Genomic DNA, 15,377 nt, shown 5'->3' on the forward strand with positions numbered 1-15,377 from the left:
GAACACTATAGTCAGATTCAATTTAAGTCTGCAGTGAAGCTCTGCCATTTGGACCGCCGCACATAATTCTTCCGCGCCAAAAAAGGTAGTCCGCTGTTAAATCTTTTATTGTATACTACCATAAGAAGCTTATTACAAGAAAAAATGATAAGCTCTAGAATTCTGATACCTGGATAGATTAATAAAGTCAGACATCGAACAACTTATTTTGTTTACTGTTATTGGTTAGTGGAGTAATACAGGATGCCTCGGGCCATGACCGAGTGCTAACAACTGCTGTTTCTTTTAAGTTTTATCCTACTATACATGAGGTACGCGGTATGTGAACCAGAATCATAAAATTTCAGTCACAGCAATTTCATGTTGTTCAGATGTTTGATGTGTGTTCCACAAGGTCACCATCCTCAAATCTAGCAAACCATTGTCATGAAATGCACCATTATTTTTTTACTTGCAGTTATGTTGTAGGTAGGCAGCCAACGTCTGTGTTAAAGTACTCCACTCAGGATGTCGGTTTGCTTCTGCAAACAATGGAAACTCACTAAAAGCATGTGTTTGATTGCACAGACGGTTACCAGTTGAAAATAATAACAGTCATATTCACCCGACATCACTGCTATCATTCAGCAGCACAGAGAACCCTACGCAACGTGCGCCTACGCTTACGCTGCTGCTGAATGACTGCGTCGGCAGCGACGAACTGCGCGACTAATGGCTAGTTCACCCTGTTTGTGTTGCCCATGTAAGCAGTCAAAACCTCTACAGCCGAGCTACTCATCTGGTAGCTGACGAGAGCCGCGTACAAGAGCAAGAACTTCAAAAACCACGCCATGGCTATGCCGAAGTTCAGCCTAAGTGCCGGTCGCCGAGGAGCAAAAAAAGACCACGTTTTCGCGCCGTCTAGGTTGCCAACAGGAGCATGCTATTGGACAGACGGCAATCCCGGGCGCGCCAATCGGAACGCTTTAAACCATCCGCCTCGTCCGCTAGCTCCAAAATGATCGTACAACACCCATTCCGCCCCACGCCCGTGCGAAGGCCGAAAGCGAGCGGTTCGCTCGCTGGCGGATCCGCCCAAAAACGATCGTACAACGGCCTTAAGCTGGCTTCCTCCATCGAACATTCGCGGAAAGGCGGCCTCACGTAAGGTTAGGAAGACTTCGAAGGAAAGGAAGCTTTCAGAATTTGGGCCTTAGTCATTGGTGGGGTATTTCGCTTGCTACTAGCTACCATTGTGCTAAATACACCAGCATAGTAGCGGGGCCAGACAGGGCCGGAAGTGCGACATCACGTGACGCCAATTTAAGGGGGGAAATCCAGTCCAAGGTGCGACGTCTTTGCCGTGCGTTAGAGTCCGCAGTTTTCGAGCAACGCTGCTGGCCTCAAGTTTTTCGTACCACACGGTTGGCGTCGGCTGCACAGTCGGCGTGGAAGCACGGCGGATCGAGGCTGAATCTGCAGCATGGCGACCTTCTGTCTACCGGTGATTTGGGTGAGTAGATTTAGTGGCTTTAATTTGTTGGCCGAGAATATATCGTTCTATTTCTGACAGCGGGTCGAAGCCCTGCGGCGCATTTCTTTTTGAAGCATTTACATACTTGTTTATTGTCGTTGGCACTGGAAGTGTTTCGGCTTGCTCCCAGAAATATTTGTGTGCGGGTTCTTCATCATAAAGCCCAAGGGGATGGTTTTGCACACGGAAAAAAGCATGAGCTATGTAATTCCAAGTGAACGCCCTGATATCACTGTTCGTCAGGCTATAACCCCCAAAACACGTAGTAGCGGGACGCCGGCCCAGCAGTGAGAAATTTTACTAGGCTGCGGAAATGTGTGCATGTCTTCCTCCCGACGTTTAATGTCGCATACTGTGTTAATAATTACTGGTTCATTGAAACTTGACATTACAAAAGGAGCTGTCAGCATTCTAACTTTTTTCGCCCTACGACCTTGCGGGCAGCATTTTGTTGGACTCCGCATTGCTTCAGCGGCACTGGCTGGTGAACGTGCACTACCTTTCCGACAACGTGACGGCAGCTGTGTTTCGCCAAACATGGCGTGCAGTATTGCTCGAGTGAATGTTCACCAAAATTGGCTGCTCGCTTTGTTTTCTGGCATTTTTTTCGAACTAAGGATGGCAGGTAGCTCATTGCAAAAACACAGTGAGGCTGGCAGCCGTCGTTTGCAGAACGCTGGTCGAAAGAACGAGAGGCCGTTGTCGCATGCAAAGATGTAAAGAAAAAATACGTTCAAAAGAATATTTGAATACTTTTTCGGGAATCGGTCCCCTAGCCTCTGGGTTGCTGGTCAGACTTGCTATCACTGATGCACGTTTGCACGACTTGGTTAAAGGAGACCGCGTGTGTCTTGTGGCGCAGTGTGCGTACGGATGTATACTAATGACTGTAATTGAAAAGATGCAAAGAAGTAGCAGCTGGCTTTTAGCGCTGTCACGTCATTCGTTTCAGTCGGAGCTTAAGTGTTCCCCAATCTTTTAGACTTCCTAGTAGGCTATTTGAAAGATAACTTTGAACTCTGTAGCTGAACCAGGGCCCTCTTGTAATTGGGGCATTTCAGCCATTTGACGATTTGTCTGCGTTACTGTTTTGAGGTGTCGTAGACGTTTTTTTTACTTTGGTAGCCTGAAAATATGTAGAAACTTTGTCATTGTTCTCAGTTTGTTCACTACACGTTCATATTACAATGTTTATTTTTTGTGTCGGGGCCCTAATGATTATATTTGAATGTCTTTACCCCTCTCAGTGCGCATGCTACGAAAACCTGTTTAGTGAGGTCGGCGTCGTACATCGAAGCCGGCTACCCTTATGCATTTCAATATAATCTCGTTCTCAGGGGCAACTAAGTTCAACTGCATGCGGTAAAACACTGGTTGAGAATTAAGGGCCTATTTAAGCTATGTAGATTACAAGCGTTCGTCATTTTTTAACGACTGCATCACAGAAAAAATGGAGCAGCGAATATTCCTTGCCGACGTCGAATATAACCACCCTCCGCTAGTTCAGTGTCGTGTGATTGTGAGTAAAACAGGGTGCCTAAATTCTCGCTTACCCTTTTGTTTTAGTGTATCGCATATTTTGCAAATGCTTTAGCTGAGCGCGTCTTGCCGCCGAACGATGAGTAGTAAGTCGGCCTCTAAAGCTGATGTGGTTAGCAGAATGCGCCTTGATTCAAGTGCAATGCAAAGATCGTTGTGCTACGCAGTTTACTAATTCCACATGTGCTGTGATTTTTCTTTGTCCTCTCACAATGCAGTGGGGCTCGAAATATGGCGACACAATACCGGAAACTGTGTACCCGAACGCAAAGCAGGAACACATCACCGTGGAGAGGAAACCGTCGAAGCATCCTGTCACTTCGCGCGGGTGGACCGCGACATCCAAACTGCCACCGGGGGTGCCGGATATTGATGCTGACGGCGACGAGGAGCCTCTGTTTAGCACTGAATATGTGAAAGACATCTCTTACAACATCTTCATGCAAGAGGTAAGCATCGTTCAGTATTCTCAAGGAGCCTTGCTAACGCACTGCTCCGGGCTAGAAGCACCAACAAGTGTAGAAACACAGGAAGGAAAACTCTGCGCTCTATTGAAATATACCTGCGCTTAAAAGACACGGACTGAAAGATAGAGACACACACACACAGCGCTGGTGTGTGTGTGTCTAATATATCGTCGTTCGTATTGTGATTGGTCAGGATCTGAAAACACTTGCAACCCTTTTGCCACGGAGCTCAGTGTCGAGTGAACCCTTCCTTATCTTGTACGTCTTTGTTTCCCGATAGTGGCACAAGAAAAAGATTTTGACATATAGTGTATCTTAGCAATACTTCAACACCAGCAAAAGGCTACTGATTGGTGAAATTTTGTGACGTGGGTAATGCGCATGTATGCACGCGAATTATTGGGACTGCAAAATTAAAATATGCGGCAGCAAGAGGCAGCGGTGTTCTCAGAAGCTAGCCTCTGGGCGTTCCTCCGGTGTCGTTTGTACGCCAAAGTATAACGTCGTTTAAAGCAAAAATCGCAGTCGGAGTTCGCAAGGGATCGAGAAATAGTATATACTGAGGTCAGAAAAAGAGTGTGAGCGATATTTACTCCGTCACTCGCCACCTTGCCGCAAAGATTTTGAGGTAGCTTCATGAAAACCCAAGATATTGACGGTGAAAAACAATGCTCCTTCCAGCCCCGTGAAGTCATGGACGGCGAAGCGCTAGAAAAAAAAAATTAGGAGGCAGGTCAGGAGTGCGCCCCTTCCCACCCCGCCCACGCCACCTAGGCTCGCCCACTGAGAAGCTTCGCCGAGGCAGGGGAAGAAGGATGCGCGATGAGGCGTCGCCAGAGTAGATTTCGAGCTACTACAGTCGGACACAACTCGAGGGTGCAATGGTGTGCGCTTTTCCCCGACCCCCTTCCAGCCAATGGCGTCGGTCGATTATCATGACCCTGCAGCTGGGCGAGAATGGAGAGAACTCTCTATCCCAGACCGTAGAGGGAAGGGTTATCCCCTCCATCTAACACTCGCTGCTTTGTCACACTAGCAGCGTCAAGAAAATCGTCCGATGGCGTTGGCTCGAAGGGGGTCCTTTAACGAGGAAAAGCAGCGGAGTTCTCAAATTGCATGCGAGTATATAAGTAGTAATTTTCAAAAAATTATTTGTAAACTAAAAAAGGACAAGCAGAGCTTTTAAATTTGACTTGAATGTTAGCAAAGACCACCTCTACAGATGTGTTGCACTACGCAACATGGCCATCAAAAATTACTTCGGGGTCCCTGTAAGTCTGCATTAGGATGGTATATGAGCTCCAGCCTCACGTGTGGGAGGCGCGGGTTTAGGTCCCCAGTGCCGCCGGGGGCCCACCTGTGATTCAATGGGTACAAGCTTTCCCCTGCGTGGTGTTCGGCTTATCCAGGGTGAAATGCATGTGATATGGGTTCTTTGACCCCACCCTGTGTGGTTAAAACTACCTTGTGTCATTTGACTGTATGGCAGAAGCTGCCCCTGCGACAAAAAAAAAAAACAACTATCACCATAATCAAAACTGCATTGAAATGTCTTCACTGTCTCCGAATGAGGGAAGATTCACAAAAACAAGGCCGCTTTTCCGCCCTGTTCTCGGACCTTTGCTACAAGATTCATCAAAAGATTGCCGCCCTCTACGGTTCTCCGGGATTTCCTCCTGAGAATGGCATATTGCTCCCTACGGTCACGAATGAGATAGGGGCTAGGAACGAACTAGAAAACAACTTGGGAGATTGCGATTAGGCGCTCACGGGAAAACCACGAATTGGGGGGTGGGTCGAATGAACATTCTTTGAATCGCAGAGTAAAATATTGTACAGCTAAAGAGGATATGTGACATCGGGTGGCAGCAAAGAAAGTGCGTTCGCTCACAATTGGAGGCAAAATCTGTAAGGGCAGCTAGTACATATGAAGGACACGATTGAGTATACCCTGTAGAAAAAAGCATTCAGTGATAATTGCAACTTGCAGACGATGTGAGCTGTGTCAGTTCAGCAGATAAGAAGCCAACCGTGGAGATGTAATTTAGACAGAAGTGGGTAGTGAGAAAAGACTGGTTCTTTCATACCCCGAGTGGCAGTGCCCTGTTGTTTTAATCTGATAAGGCACCACTATTAGAAGTAAACCGCAAGATTATCACTGAAGTCCTCCAGTGTGTCGTAAATATGAAGGGACAGTTTAACACATTTTTTTTTAGAACGCAGCAGTATCTGTCGAGATGTTGCATGCCCAATCGGTATCCCTGAGGTCCAAGCGTTCTGGGATAACATAGATAATGTGAACAAATCAGCGGACTTGAGATGCCGAGTCGGTGTAGACTAAAGGTTATTCGAATTTCGTTTTGAAAAATGTACTTCTTTATCACGTGCTTCTATATTCAATAGTTTTTAATTTATGGCTCGGAAATGAAGAAAAGAAGTATTTTTCAAGGTGGGCATTGATTATTAAAAAATATAAGTAAAAATTACTTCACTAGGTGATGCCTTAATTTGTTTTAGAGGGGCGCTTTTATCATCCATGCATCATATGAAGATCAAATCATCGATAAGACCTCATTATTAACGGTGACCAAACCGTTGTGCTTGTTTTTGTCTTGTTTTTATAATGTCCTGCTTGTTCTCGCGCTGATGTGCTAGATTTCAATGTGATCCAATTAAATATTCCTCACACTCATATCTTGATCTGGCGGAAACAGATATTTAAAATACGGCTCAAGCTATCAACAAAGCGGAAAGTTGGGCAAGTTAGCGCTTGTCTGCGTCGTTTACTTTCCGTCCCGTGTGTTCCCTGTGCGCTATTTTTTACATCATCAAGCTATCAATACTTATACATGAAACTTGGTCAGGAAGAGCATTTTAGGCTTCAAGCACTGCAAACTCTCGTTTAGCTCTGAGCTGGAACCAAGCTAAACGTTGCTTGTACGTATACGCATGCGGCGGCGTGCCATTGCCTACTTGAATACTGATGCTTGTAGTTCGTGCTTTAGAATGCCCTCTTTCATTACAGGTCAACTGGCCCATCCGACGTATGTTTTTGAGATCGCAAGTAGAGGTGAATGCCTCGATACGGGCCCGGCATATTGACGCCCTGATTGGTACCCACGACGTCCTGTACTTCTTGCCAGAGACGCTGTTTCTGGCTGTGCCACTTGTGGACCACTATTTGCAGGTTGGTGATGCTCCCACCGTTACCTTTCTGGCTTGTCGCTGAGCAGCGCCTAAAGCGATACGGCAGTGTTATAAAACAAAACTTCAGAATTAACCTGTAGAAATCGGCAAGATCATGCGAAAGTGATGTAGATGCATATCACCTTAGACACTTTTGGGTGCTGTCTTGCGAGTTCTAACCACGTCGAACATTCTAAACAAAATTTCTGTAAAACAAAATTTTATACAATGAAAAAATTGTAAGATACAGTAATGAAAATATTGAAGGTCCATTCCTTTGATGTGTGAGAAAATCTTTCTTTTAACTTGCTTGCATCGATCGTATCGGGGAGGTAGGACTGCCATAGAAAACCAATGCTTAAGGCTTTTCACGATAGCAAATACGTTATTAGCAAAAAAACGAAAGACTGCAGTTGGGTGGTCTGCGGATATATCGAATGTTATACTGATGTTTTACATTTTATGAAAAATATATGCGCCTCTAAATTATTTCGCACTCAACAATACTTTTGCTTGACCGGACTTACTACGTCCGCCGCTATAAATGAAGGTGGCGCTGGTGAGCACTCTATAGGTTAGGTTACACAAACGTAAGTGCCGCCAAATGTAGATTAGACAGCTTCTGCCGTAGATCTGTTGGTGGGGCACTGTACGCGAAACTCAGAGGTCGCGGGTTGGGATCCCACCATTGGCATGAAGCTGTTTCTTTTTGTGTATTGAATCAAGTATTTTTGAGCCAAAAATAGTTTCACTATTGCTTTCCCGCAGTATGACACCACTAATTAAAAATAAAAAAAATCTAGACGTATTGCTCTATGCTTTGCTTAGTGTCAGTCACTGTTGGTTTCCTTCACATCTATCTGATGATGCGCCCCTCATTTCCCTATCCTTGTTTGCTTAACAGCTTAACCACGGCTTCGGTTCTGGCATTCTTGATGCCGCTGGTAGCATAGGAGGTTTTCCGGACAGCTTCCACCCTTACTTTTAGATCACGTCGACGTTACACTCGCGGTAATAAAGGACGTACTACAAGCGCCGCTATGGATGAGGGTGGGGGTGGGGATAGCCGCCGCTTTTGATCAGTTGGTAGAACACCGAAATCGAAATTTAATTAAACAATTCTCTAGGGTGGAAAGCAAGAGGCAGTTGATTGTTTGTTGCGGCAGCCGTGGGCTCATAATGACAGCTCACACTGCAAGCTGCGATTACAGTGGGAAAAGTGCTTTAGTCTGCTCATGCAGTATTTAGACGGCGCTATCGATGCATTTCGAGCACGAGTTGAGCAATCGCTCGTCTTAAATATGTACAGACACCAGCATGACGAAAAGGGAGCCTTTGGAAAAAACTAACGTTCTATCTTAGAACTAAACTTTAGCTCGTCCCATTTCGTCGGCTATTCATTAGCACATCGTGGTTTGTTGAGTGTAATCTCGAATAAGCAATTAAGGACTTCGTGCGGCAACACAGGGCCACCATCTTCAGTTTCACACACTTGTACACCTGAGCATCGAGTATCGTGATATAATTAGTTCCGAGCAGAGCAGAAAGTTTTGGGGGCGCTACTTTCCGACATTTGCGCTACGTCCGAAGAAACTATGTGCGTGTGCAACGGCGCCGGAAGCTGTGAATGCGGAACGTCACGTGACTGTTTTGTGCTGCTATTTTTTTTTCTGTCGTACAGGTGCGCATCATAGCCGAGGGCAACATGAGGCGGCTGTGGATTGCAGCCCTCTTCCTTGCGGCGAAATTTGAAGAGACGGAGGACCCATTGCTTCCTTTTTGCTTCAAGGAGACGATGGACTGCATCTCAGATTTCCAATTTAGCGATGTATGGGAGATGGAGAAGAACATTCTGCGGGCCGTCGACTGGTCCCTGGCCCGTCCCCTGTCGGTGAACTTCCTCCGTCGAAACTGCAAGGCTGCTCAGGTTAGTGCAGGTCTTACATTGCGTTTCATTTTTTCCATTGCAGGGTCAGTGGGCATGCTGCACATTAATTACACTGTCCTTAGCGGTAAATATAGACGCCTAGTGTATTGTGGAGTGACGCTCACGTCTAGGTTTGATAGGCGCCTATTAGAAAATAGCAGTCAGAGCACAGACACTGCCCCGGTTTCTCACTGGTGTCACTGTATGAGAGTTGTGCAAATGAATTGGTGGGACTCATGTCTGTTGCCTTGGCGAACATTTGAAGGCGGGCAGCTGAAGAACAGTCGCCTAAATGCTGCGTACCGGGATGTTAATTTGCGCGACCAAAGAATTTAAATTAACGGAGCAAATGTTGGTTCAACGCACAAATGGTTTTTTGCACTCAGTAGTCACCGCGTGTTTTTTAGATCTGTAGGCCCACTCCACCGCGTAGCAAGTTGAGGCGATATCAGAGCATCTTGCATCTTCCAGAAGCGCAGAGAACTATGCCCGAAAGCACATCTATAGCATCTGAAGTTTTATTTAAGGGGGAACTCAGAACAACTCCCGCCAACTTTTGCCATTAGTTGCATTTAGATGCAAATTAGATGCATTTAGAATGAAGCAATTTTTATTCTATGGACATATTTAGATACAGGAATGATTGCCCTTTGAAGTAGACATGGTTTCGGTTTATTGATCACATGGCTTCCACTTCTCTTGCTCCCGTGTACAGGCTAGCCAAATAGAAGAAATAACAGCCATGTACATCCTCGAGGTCTGCATGCTCGACTACTACATGGCTTGGCCGAAGCCTTCGAGGAAGGCTGCTGCAGCTTTGTGCTGTGCGCTGCTGCTTCTTGGGAGGCCAAAGGAGTGGTAAGTAGCCGTGTCCCTCGATGAAAGTGGAATGGCTAACACTGTTCTTAAAAAGGCAGGCAGCGGTTAGCATCTCATATTAAAAAAAAAATATCGAACATGACACCCACTTTTGCCGTTAGTGCATGGGGCTGTCGAGCATCATAATTAGTGCGAAGAAAATTTTGTGCCATATGCTGCGCTGTCAGGATGCCGTGTGCCTGTTCAAGCTCCGACAAAAAAATCCGCTATCACAGTAGCTTAACGTTAAAATCATCATAGAGCTGATTCCCGTCCCGCCTTCATCAGCGAAGCCAGCGGGCTAGCCGAAATCCGACTCGCGCCAAGTGCTTTGGGTGGCACCATCGATTGCGAGCTGTTGAGCCGTTGGTAGAAGCTTCTGCACATTAGTATTGCGCATCAATTCCGATTCCATTGAGAATCCGTGGAAAGCTTCGTTGGAGCGGAACCGCTCTGCTAAGATTGTCAACTGTTGAAGGAAATGAATACATTGCTACATACGAGGTCTTTTAGAAAAGTATCCGACTTTATTTTTTTTTTGCGAACCCCTGATGGATTTGAAACAAGCACGCTTGCACCAGCCTACCTTGAACCTTCGTGCGCATGCACAAATTTTTTCTCGCCTGCCGATAGCGTCAGTGACTGGCACGCAGCGTTTGAGTGAGGCAGTGCGCAGTGCTCTCGTCGGTTTTTTATTGCAAGGAAAATGGCGGAGCGACAGGAGCAGCGCTGCTGCATCAAGGTTTGCCAGAAACGAGGCGACAGCCAAGTGGAAACCATTCAGAATATTCAGACGGCTTTCGGTGACAATGCTATGAGCAGCACAGATTAAGCAATGGTACAATTGGTTTAAAGACGGCCGCACATCGGTGCAGAGAGAGTCACGCTCCGGTCGGCCATCAAAATGCCGAAATGACCAGGTCATTGCCGAAGTGAACGCTGTGGGGACGTGGGACCATCGTGTGACTATCCGAGAAATTGTGGAAGAGGTGGACATCACCAATTTTTCTGCACATTCCATTATCACCGAAAATTTGGTCATGGAGAAAGATGCGGCGAAATTCGCGCCGAAGCTGCTAACGGTGGAGTAAAAGCAGCTTCGTGTTGAAGTCTCACAGGATATGCTGGATTCCACAAACAGCGACCCCGACTTCATCAGCACCATAATCGCTGGTGACGAGTCTTGGGTGTACAGGTACGACCCGGAAACCAAATCCTAGTCGTCACAATGGCAGCATTCCACGTCACCAAGACCAAAGAAGGTCCACCAAGTGCGCAGCAATGTCAAAGTGGTGCTGACTGCTTTCCTTGACTCCCTCTGTGTGGCACACCATCAGGGTTGCCAGATGGCTCCGACCTCAAGTAGCCAAATTGGCCTCCGTAGTAGCCCAAACGTAGCCAACAGCGAAATTTTTGCGTAGCCCAAAAGTAGCCAAAAAACTTTGCTTTTTTGACGACATTTCTTAAGCATATTGAATTAATTTTCGGCAAGAATATTTACATATTAGATTTCTTTCCCGCAGATCATGTCTGAGGGGGTGCGCACGGCGTGTTCTTTCCGTTGTTACGTTTCGCATCCGTCATGCGCGCTAACCAGTGCGGCTAACAGGTGCGCTAACCAGGTCCTAAAGATGGGGCCGCAGTTTCACTTTGCAGGCGCGGCAGTAGGCCATATCACCTGAGGCGGGTGACGCCAGCCAGTCTACACGCGGAAAAGAACGGCGGCGCTATATCTAGTTTAGGAATATTTCACCTTTTAAATGTTCGCGCGCAGATTAGACACGTCGACAGTGAAAATACCTTACTGTATACATACGCAGCCTCACTTTCAATTGCATGCTTTAAGAGGAAGGTTCTAACTGAGAGCGTCACCTCATAGCATCGAGCATGCGCCTTCTGGAAGCTACATTCTACGATATGCATGAGCTCAGAATAAATCAAGGATATATGCCATTAGATGATATTCTATGTCGATTTTATCTTCAGTCTAACAGCACGTTCACAATAATGAGAAAAACATATTACCCTTGAATTCCGGCTCCTTTTTCCATTTCTTTTTGTAGTTCCGGATGTACATCGCCCACTTGCCCATTCTGAAAGTTCTCGTAGCGACGGATCTAATGCCATGTCGTGCTACTAACTTCCGCCGCCTTCGTTAGTTACAGGGCGTTCCGCGCCGCGCCGAAGGATGGCTCCACGGCTCCGCATGAGTGCACGCAGATTACGCAACGGACACGGCGCTCTCGCGTCGCTTGCAATGAATCTAGAGGGCTGCACGTGTGCCGCTTGAGGCTGCAGAAAAAGCTTAGGCTCTTGCGAGTGGCGCGCTTGCCGTGTCTAGCACGAGAATAGGGAGAAACAGAAAAAGACCTTATTAATGCGTAAGCATTACTTGCCTCATGCGCGAATCTTGAGCAGAATGTGTCCGCAGAACCAGAATGAACAATACAAGAAAAGAACATGCCTGGCGGTGGGTTTCCAAACAGCCACCTACCGCAGCCGAAGCGGACGCCCAAACCACTAGGCCACGTCTATGGTTAACGGTTAACACGTGAGGATCACGAAACCAGACAACAGAAGCGAAATAGTAGCATTTAATGCTTACGCATTCGCACCACGTAGGGAGCGCCGCGGTGGCTCAGTGGTTATGGTGCTCGCCTGCTGACCCGAAAGACGCGGGTTCGATCCCGGTCGCGGCGGTTGAATTTCTTTGGAGGAGAAATTCTAGAGGCCCGTGTACTGTGCGATGTCAGTGCACGTTAAAGAACCCCAGGTGGTGGAAATTTCCGGAGCCCTCCACTACGGCGTCTCTCAAAGCCTGAGTCGCTTTGGGACGTTAAACCCCATAAACAAAACAAAAAAACCACGTAGGGAGACTTAAGTTCTCTTAATGTTTTCTCTCTATTCTGGTACCATGGTTGTCATGGCCACCCGAGGTGCACCCGAGGTGCAGAACGCTGACATGTGCAGACGACAACAGTCTATATTCAATGGCGCGCGCGCGCGCGGGTGGCGTGGATTAAGTGGAATCTATAGGCCGTGAAGTGTTTCCGGGGGGGCAACTTTCACGTAGGGTCAACTCTTTATAAAAGAAATCGAAAGGCCATGATCCTTGACCGCCTGAAATACAAGTTTTCTCGAACATAGCGTTTACAAATTGTCATTTTGTAGCAGACGCGCTCAATTTCTTTAACCTTCTATAGCGTGCATTTTGATTCTAGCATGCTTTTTATTTCTGTCACTGTATAATTTTAACAGAGCACATTATAACTACTTTAACTTTTTTTTCCCCCATGAAAAAGATGTAGCCCAAAAGTAGCCACATAGCCAAAACGAAATTTATGACGCCAACTCGGACAAGAAGTAGCCCAATTTGGCTATTAATAGCCCAATCTGGCAACCCTGCACACCATGCGTACGCACCTCGAAAAGTAAACATTGACCAAAAGAATACTACAGGGATGTCCTCCGTCGCCTGCGTGGTGCTGTGCGGCGCAAGAGGCCGAAGTTGTCAATAGGAAATTGGCGCATCCATCATGACAATGCTCCTGCACGTTCCTCGCACTAAATTCACACTTTTTTCGCGAAAAACCAGACTGCTGTAGTTCAACAGACTCCTTACTCTCCTGATATGGCCTCCTGTAACTTCTGGATGTTTCCCAAAATCAAGAGGCCATTGAAAGGAGCGCGATTTCAGACAAGAGAGGACGTTATGGCTGCAACGACAGCTGAGCTAAACTCCATTCCGAAAGGGGCCTTTTCGGAATACTTCCAACAATGTCAGCACCACTGGGAGAAGTATGTGGAGTCCCAAGGAGACTACTTTGAAGGTGATTAGGTTTCCAACGCTCCAGTTATGCCAGTTTTTTTTTGTTCGGCAAAAGGTTGGATACTTTTCTAACAGACCTCGTATGGTTTGCTAGGGCAATCACAAATACTTCACTGTGTGCGAAAATTTCGTTGTAGAGCCGTTGGTTGTAGCGGGTTGTGACAGTGTTACCCTTCGGCTCCTTATTTATCGAGATGCCTGTAACTGAGCCTAAGTAATCTCCATATCAACTTTCAGTATTTTGGAAATGCCATTCTCGTCACCGCTGCGGTGCCGGGAATTTTCTTTCCCTCTCCCGGTCCTTTTATTCCCGCTAGCAGCAGCTCAGGTGCTTCAGGTTCCGATGGCAGATGCCGCGGCTAGCAATATATTTTGCTTTCATTTTTATTTTTATTGATAATAAATAGCCACCAGAAACAAAATCTACGCCTACGAGCCCGTGTCACATATCGGCGCACCCGTCGTGTCTTCTCTGACAGCTCCCGGTCGGGTTCTCCCAGTGTGAAGATGACAAATTTAAATCAATTTTTTCCCACAAGAGAGGGCTGGCTGTCTTTAGGGTAGACTATGGGTATTCTCTGTTGCACCACTATAAAAATCAACGTAAGCCTCCGTGCCGGCAGTTAGAAAGTCAGTTTACACTACTTCTTTAATTAGAAGTGCTAGTGCATCTGTTTGAACTATTTTCCTGTGTTGGGAGTTGGGGTGTTATTGAAGCGCAGTGTGAAGAGTGTGCGTGAGTGCCAAGCACATCACTTGTCTTTTGCAGCTGGGACCGGAAGATGGAGTACTACAGCGGCTATTCACTAAAGGAACTGCGGCTATTTGTACGCCGTATGGCCAAGCTTACCCTAGACGCAGCTGAAAGTGAAAACAAGGTGCTTATATTTCTGCCATTTTCTCGGCGCAGATATGCAGCATTCCCATATGTATTGGCACTAAGATAACCAGTGCAGTGTTGTGCCTTTAAAAAGGAAGCTTTTTCTTTCTGAGAATTGGAGATAAACTGGATGCTCAAAAAGCGATAGCAATACAATTTATAGAATAACAGAATGCTCTTCATTCAAATGTTCCAGGACGTGTGCCTTTGCAGCCGCTACAGCTCTATCTTTGGTTATGGTACACTGAAGTTAATGATGAGATCGTTGATCTTGTATTAAAGTTTGAGCACCTGTGTTGCTGCGTGTGTTTGTCAAATTCGGCCCCCCAGGCTGAACATTTTGTGTTGTGCTCTGTTCCAGGCTCCGTACGACAAGTATAAGGTAGACTGGTATGGCAACGTCGGCCGCTTCTCGCAAACCAAGGCGTCAAATCTTCGCCTCATCGCAAGCGGAATATACTGATGAGCATGCAGTCACGTCCGAATACACCCCAGTCTGCTGACGCGGCTACAACTGCGAACTGCTGATAGGTCACTGCTAATACTACTGATAGTGCTGTTAGGGCCTAAAGGCTAAACTGATAGGGCCTAAAGGTTGGAAACCTTATCTGTATTTGAAAGACCCTCGAGCAGTGCTCTGTGCAGCATGCCATTACGCTCTTCTCAATAGATTTACAAGCGGTTACAGTAAAATTACCGCATTTGATTTTAGCTATACTGACTTTGCTTTCTGAAAAAATAAAGATGGAAGTTCTTCCTGGCATTCGGTGACAACTTTCTTACCTCGATAGTACGCCACCACATCTTTTGCGGGCAGTGCATTGTTGCGCAATTGTTGGCTCTCTGGTCCATTTAGTCCATTCCGAGCGCATTGTAATAAGATGATGAGGGACACTTAAGTCTCCTCACGAGCGGAAATGCGAAAGCTGTGTGCTGTCCGCCACTTGCGCCATCTGCTGTGCCAACGAGGTACATTGCAAGGGGAGAGGTTTTCAGTGGGTATAGCATGATTGCTCTACGACTTCACTCCAAGCACGGAGGAAATTTACCGAAAACAGACGAAACCTGGTTGCTTGATTGCGACACCTATTAACTAACATGCCAATAATTACGCATATCAGCCTCAGTTCTAAGAAAACATATATCGAAGATACGTTTTTAAGAAGTTTGCATTAATA

At 46.5% G+C, this 15,377-nt stretch overlaps 2 protein-coding genes across 2 annotated transcripts; both read left to right on the forward strand.

The window, feature by feature from the left end:
- Positions 1-1,462: 1,462 nt before the first annotated feature.
- On the forward strand, positions 1,463-6,748 carry LOC149357024 (G2/mitotic-specific cyclin-B-like). Its single transcript, XM_089576486.1, has 3 exons — positions 1,463-1,492; positions 3,271-3,501; positions 6,545-6,748. The coding sequence occupies exons 1-3, from the start codon at positions 1,463-1,465 to the stop codon at positions 6,746-6,748; spliced, it is 465 nt and encodes a 154-aa protein (XP_089432612.1).
- Positions 6,749-8,410: 1,662 nt separating this feature from the next.
- LOC149357025 (G2/mitotic-specific cyclin-B2-like) lies at positions 8,411-14,662 on the forward strand. The gene is made up of 4 exons (XM_089576487.1): positions 8,411-8,632; positions 9,348-9,490; positions 14,089-14,197; positions 14,561-14,662. The coding sequence occupies exons 1-4, from the start codon at positions 8,411-8,413 to the stop codon at positions 14,660-14,662; spliced, it is 576 nt and encodes a 191-aa protein (XP_089432613.1).
- Positions 14,663-15,377: the final 715 nt, after the last annotated feature.

This window comes from Amblyomma mixtum, chromosome 3, assembly GCF_055824585.1.
Source record: "Amblyomma mixtum isolate Tamu chromosome 3, ASM5582458v1, whole genome shotgun sequence".
NCBI classification, from domain to species: Eukaryota; Metazoa; Arthropoda; class Arachnida; order Ixodida; family Ixodidae; genus Amblyomma; species Amblyomma mixtum.

Coding starts and splice junctions, on each gene's coding strand:
- LOC149357024 (XM_089576486.1), top strand. CDS start 1,463: ATGGCGACCTTCTGTCTACCGGTGATTTGG. Junction 1,493..3,270: donor TCTGTCTACCGGTGATTTGG/GTGAGTAGATTT, acceptor CTCACAATGCAG/TGGGGCTCGAAATATGGCGA. Junction 3,502..6,544: donor ACAACATCTTCATGCAAGAG/GTAAGCATCGTT, acceptor CTTTCATTACAG/GTCAACTGGCCCATCCGACG.
- LOC149357025 (XM_089576487.1), top strand. CDS start 8,411: ATGAGGCGGCTGTGGATTGCAGCCCTCTTCCTTGCGGCGAAATTTGAA. Junction 8,633..9,347: donor GAAACTGCAAGGCTGCTCAG/GTTAGTGCAGGT, acceptor TCCCGTGTACAG/GCTAGCCAAATAGAAGAAAT. Junction 14,198..14,560: donor CAGCTGAAAGTGAAAACAAG/GTGCTTATATTT, acceptor GCTCTGTTCCAG/GCTCCGTACGACAAGTATAA.